This window comes from Miscanthus floridulus, chromosome 8 (genome assembly GCF_019320115.1).
Source record: "Miscanthus floridulus cultivar M001 chromosome 8, ASM1932011v1, whole genome shotgun sequence".
Lineage (NCBI taxonomy): Eukaryota > Viridiplantae > Streptophyta > Magnoliopsida > Poales > Poaceae > Miscanthus > Miscanthus floridulus.
In genome coordinates, this window is record NC_089587.1 from 110,334,538 (window position 1) to 110,340,537 (window position 6,000).

The following is a 6,000-nucleotide window of genomic DNA, read 5'->3' on the forward strand; positions in this document are numbered from 1 at the left end:
TATTTGAAATCTGAAATGGTTTGAAAAATATTTGGATGGTCAAACTTGCTCCAAATTTATTGAAACAAAATTTTCTAGGTTCCTTATCACCAGATCTACTTGGGAAAATTATTGCATGTCATGTTTGGGATACTTTTCGGTAGGATTTTATTTAATCATGGATATTGCTGATAACTTGAAAAATATGTAGAAAAATCTATAGTCTGCAAAAAAATATGATTTCAAGTTTGTTAATCTTTTTAGGTCATGTACTTCCTATGAAAAATATGTTTCATGCATGTGCTGTGGGAAAATTTTGAGGTGTAGTTCAAGTGCCTTTAATGGCTGATTTTTGTTATTTTTGCTAAAGAGCAAACTTTGTATAAAACATGCATGTGGTAATTTTTGTACAGTCATTATATGCTATTAAGGACCTCGAAAAAATACTAATTCTGTTGTTTGACACTTTTCATAGTACAAAGTAATTTCATGCTCATTTTTATGCTATAGCTTGCCATTTTTGTGTAGGATAGTTTACTTATCCAAATGCCATGAAATTTTTATGGTAGTCTGTTTAGGGTAGTATTATGCTACTGTAATTTTCTTAGATTTTTAGGAGCATCAGAAATGTATGTTGCTATTCAAACCTATTATTAATTTGGGTTTAAACAAGTGTTGCTTTAAGTGGGATTAAGAAATTAGTTAAGCTTTGGTGTATCTTTGAAGCATTCCATAAGGTATGTTAACTTAACATATTAGTAGTAGAAGAGAATGCAGTAGATGACATGTGCTTGTAGTATAGTTCTTGGATGATGTTGACTACCTTGCATTTCAACATATCCATTGCATTCATCTCCTTCGATGCACCGTGTGCAGAATCACTTACGCGCATTGCATCATACAGGATCGCAAACCGAGAACCTAGTCGTCATACCCGAGGAGCCAGAGGAGCAGCTCGAGGTGCAGCAGCAGGAAGTGCCAGAAGCCGACGAGGAGGACCTTGAGGAACTTCCGGAGTGCCCCGATCACCGTCTGAGCTCCTTTGAGAGAGGCAAGCTCCGGAGCATTTTTCTCCCGGTTTGCAATTATTTAATTATATACTTTACTTTAAATTGATGCATTACGTTCAGGAGTTGTTTGCAACCGTTGCTGCATTATACCTTGCTTACCTTTGTTATACTATATCCTTGTTACCCTGGTATCCGCAGTCGAGTCAATGCTTAGCTGGCTTAGACCGGTAGAAGTCGGGTGATTTCCTGTCACCTGCGAGCTATAGGTGGTTACCTGGATCTGCTTGGATGACTATGAAGTCATGGTATAACTAAGTGTTAAATGAAGTTGAGACCGGACGGAGACTTGCAGAGTTTTGGACTGTAGTGTTTCCGTCTGTGTCGATTAAGGACCGACCGTTGTTGGGCCTCGAGTCATGTTGAACGCATGCCTTACATTTAGCTGGCTGGATAAAGTACCTTCCGACCGCGAAGCTGGGAGATTTTTTGGGCCGAGTAGATTGCCCGCAACGCACTGTACCGGAGCAGGTGTGGTAGGACACGGGGGCGGGATGATAAGACCAAAGTGCAGTCGGTCGGCCCCTGGGTACATGTGGTTCCTGGCAAACTCAAGATTCCTGGAAAGTTGACTCGGTGATCAATATCTCACTTTAGCGGGTGAGTGAGGTTTGTGTAAGGAATAAATCACCAGCTGGTTAGGAATCGATTCAAATCGCCATCGCTCCTGGATAGTGAGCACTTGACTTGAGTTACTTCATCGTAGTAAATGTTATGGAACACTTGGACAGTTATAGTGAATATGACAGTATGGAAATTGTTTAATGATCATTGGTTATCATTATCTGCTTAATCACATGTTTACTCTAGAATAGGTGCAAACCTAGTTGACAGGTTAATAATAATTAACTTGGCAATAACGCTTTTAGAAAGGTTCTTGAAATGCTAAAATGCTTCTTTTTGCAAATGAGTCAACTACCCTACTATAAAGCCCTTCATAATCCTTGGTGTCATTTATTTTCGATTATGTCGGGTAAGTCTGGCTGAGTACCTTCTAGTACTCAGGGTTTTATTCTCACTTGTTGCAGATGGGCAGATGTATTACGGCTACTGTATCAACTGCCTTTATCCTGCGATGGGTGATGCTTAGGACCATGGGTATGGTCATTCCTTACGTCTCATCTGATGCTTTTGTTGGAGATGATTATCCGCTGGCACTATATTTCAACTCTGTGTGTGTGTGTGTGTGTGATTTGAACAAAAGACTTCCGCTACTTTCATTCGAACTGGTTTGTAATAACTATGTTGAAACTCTGATGTATTTGAGATTGCGAACTTTTATGTAATATGTGATGGTGACCGCTAAACTTATTACGATCATGGCTGGGACACGAGTTGGTTTGAAATCCTTCGTGATTTCACGGACTACCGGGTTATACGGGCTTAAGTTTGTCAATCGTCTGCTCTGGTGGATGATCTTCTTACTTAATTTCGTATAATTGGTCGGTTCTGTCACAGCTCGACCCTAGGAGAATATTCCTCTAATATGCGGGTTCAGTTGCTCCATCGAAATCTGGCGAACGGAGCCGCTCCGCTCGAGTTGAGAAATTCACGTGCGCTGCAGTAACCCCAAACCTTATCCCTTCACCTCCCCAAACCTTATCCCTTCACCTCCCCTCCACTCGACTGCTCCATTAGACCGCCGCCGCCCAGCGCCGAGCCCCGCATCTCCGTTAGGGTCACGCAGCGCTGGCCTCGCCCAGCGCCGGCCTGGCCATCGCGCCGGCCCCGCCTGGTCCGCCGCGCCCGAGGAGCCGTCGCGCCTGCCTCCAGGTCCGCCCGAGGAGCCGCCCGCCCACCGGCCTCTGCCCTAGACCGGCTCCGCATCTCCGCCAGGGTCGCGCTGCCCTCTGCGTCGCCCCGCCATCTGCCCCCAACCGGCATCAGGTCGGCCCTCTGCCCCGGATGCCTGCAGGTGAGTACTGGTTTAGTCTTGTTCTGTTGTTACTTTTTCATAGCGATTTCATAGCGACTTCATTGATGTGATTGATGAAATGCCGAGAGGTGCCCTGAAACCCGCGAGGGGGCGTCCCCCCACCCCCTCGACCCCCCGCCCACTGATCGGCCAGCGGGGCCGCCGTTTGCGTACAACGCCTAGATGGTTAGGAGCACCCTTTTTCTATGAATAGAAACAAACTATGGATGGTCTTTCAGTAGTATATTGTGCTCAGACTTAAATTGTAAGTAACTTTGAACCAAACTACATGAATTTAAAGACCATGTTACCTCTTATATGGAATTGGATGGGGTCTGCTTCTGAATATTTGCTTTTTACCTACCTGATCTATATTGATTGTGCTGTTGTGCTTGATTGTGCTGCTGTATGTAGATGAATAATAGGCTCAAGGCATTTGTTTTTGCTGCTGCTGCACATTGGTTGTTGTGTGTCATGGCAATTGTTGTTCGATCTAGGAAAAGAAAACGAGTTGCAAGAAGGGAAGGGATTACTTATGCACCAATATATGAAAGGGATAGGAAGAGAATGGAATACCTCAATGACAAAATCTGGAAGGATGACACAACTTGTGTAAACATGCTGAGAATGAACAAAGCACGTTTCTTTAGGTTTTGTAAGTTGTTTAGAGATCGTGGTTTACTTGAAGATACCGTTCATATGTGTGTTGAGGAGCAAGTGGCAATGTTTTTGCATAATGTGGGGCCAATGTTAGGAATAGAGTAATTGCAACCAATTTTGGTAGATCCGGAGAAACGGTCGGTTGTTATTTTAACAAAGTACTTCATGCTATTGGTGAGCTACGAGATGATTATATTAGGCCCCCTTCATTGGACACTCTAGCTAAAATTGAAGGAGACCCAAGGTGGTATCCATACTTTAAGGTGTGAAGCTCAACCTTATGTCATATTCTAAGTTTATTTTTTGCCAGGCCTAATTGACCTAATCTTGACTTCTTTGAACATCACGTAGGATTGTATAGGAGCACTTGATGGTACACATATAAGAGCCACTATTCCAAAGGAAATGCAGCATGCTTTTCGTGGTAGATACAAGCATTGTACTCAAAATGTACTGGCAGCCGTAGATTTTGACCAAAAGTTCACCTATGTGTTGGCCGGATGGGAGGGGACAGCACATGACGCACTAGTTTTACGTGATGCTTTAACACGTGAGGGTGGCCTTCGTGTGCCACGAGGTAATACAAGAACCTATGTCTTGTCCATAAATTTGTTCATCAAAATTAATGGATCGTTGAGATGTAACCTAACTATGCATCATATGTTAGGTAAATATTACCTAGTTGATGCTGGATATGGAGCCAAACCAGGATTTTTACCCCCTTTTCGGGGTGTACAATACCACTTGAATGAATGGGGGAGGAATCCGGTGCAAAATGAGAAGGAATTGTTCAACCGTAGGCACTGCTCATTGAGAATCATAGTAGAGCAAGCATTTGGAGCACTAAAAAGGAGACTCAAAGTACTTGATGATGCCTCTCCTTTTTTTCCTTATGAAACTCAAGTTGATATTGTTGTTGCTTGCTGCATCATTCATAATTGGGTGATTGAAGATAGGAGTGATGAATTCAATATACCAAGTGACAACGATGAGGACACCCAGCACACCACATATGCTGGGACAGCAAGTGAGAATGCCATTATGCTAGCTTTTAGGGAAGGCCTGGCTGCCCAAATGTGGGCAGATCGTCAAAGCCATGGAAACTAGTATCGGTCAATGCAATATGTGTTGTATTTTTTTTCTTGGACAATGTAATAATTGTATTTGAGGGCTAAAATTGTATTTGAGGACATATTTCTACAGATATTTGATTGCCACGTTGTTTGCTACTTTGTTTGCTACTTTGTTGGCATTATTATTTGAGGACATATATTGCATTGTTTATTTTGTAGGGGAATGGAAGCAGAGGGTAGTGCAGGGACTGGTGGACATGCTACTTGGACTTCAACTTGGTCAGCCTACATGCTCGAATACCTTGCCAATTTAGTGGTTAATGGCACCAAGACTTCATCCACCTTCAAGATGGTTCACTACAATGGGTGTGCAAAGGCTCTTCAAGAGAAATTTGGCATTGTGCGCAGTGGTGAGCAGGTTAAGAATCACCTTAAGACATGGCAAAAGAAGTTTCGTAAAATATGTGACATTCGTGGTTTGAGTGCTGCTGGTTGGGATGAAGATACCTTCACTATAACTCTTGATGATGAGCACTACAACAATCATATTAAGGTATTTGCTGAATTATTAGTTCTCACATATAATAATCTAATAATAGTTGCTGAATTATTAGTTGTCACATAATAGTAGTTGCTAAAATTGTACATATATTGCAGGATCACAAGTCTGATGCTGATTTTCTAAACAAGCCTATTCAACACTTTGAGGAGATGCACACAATATTTGGAAGTACCATGGCTACAGGCAAGTTTGCAAAGGACTCGGGTGTGCCTCTAGGTACACAGGAAGACAGTATAGATGACTGGGACAATGAGGTGCAGAGGATAGAGGTACAGAGTGATAGGAATGCAAATGAAGACAACAATGCGGCAACTTCATCAGCTACCAAGGCCACCAATCCTAAGAAGAGGGCCAAGGGCAAGAAGAGGGCCATGACTGACCAAGATCCATTGGTTGCTGCAATTAAATGGGGAAGTACCAAGTTAGCCAAGGCGATAAAGGAAGCGGGGAAACCTGACAATGATGTGCCGGATGATTTGTATGACAACTTGATGGCTATGAGTGGTAGTTTCAATTCGACTCACTTATCCTTCTACCATTCCTACTTGGTCCAACATCCTCACATAGCTAGAGCTTTCAACTCCTTGCCTTTTGAACATAAATTCAATTGGGTTGCAAAGCACATTGCTGACAACTACCCTGGGCAGTAAGGGTAAGTTGTAGTCATGGGATGGTTCTTTTGTTAGTACCACATAGAACTTTATATTTGTGGTCTAAGTAAGCTTGTGTCTTGCTATGTGGAAG

At 42.7% G+C, this 6,000-nt stretch overlaps 1 protein-coding gene and 1 pseudogene across 1 annotated transcript; both read left to right on the forward strand.

Annotated features, from left to right (window-relative positions):
- The first annotated feature begins 3,375 nt into the window (after window positions 1-3,375).
- On the forward strand, window positions 3,376-4,728 carry LOC136473250 (protein ALP1-like; annotated as a pseudogene).
- Window positions 4,729-4,917: 189 nt separating this feature from the next.
- Window positions 4,918-5,937, forward strand: LOC136473251 (uncharacterized). The gene is made up of 2 exons (XM_066470932.1): window positions 4,918-5,247; window positions 5,352-5,937. The coding sequence occupies exons 1-2, from the start codon at window positions 4,918-4,920 to the stop codon at window positions 5,904-5,906; spliced, it is 885 nt and encodes a 294-aa protein (XP_066327029.1). The 3' UTR covers window positions 5,907-5,937.
- Window positions 5,938-6,000: the final 63 nt, after the last annotated feature.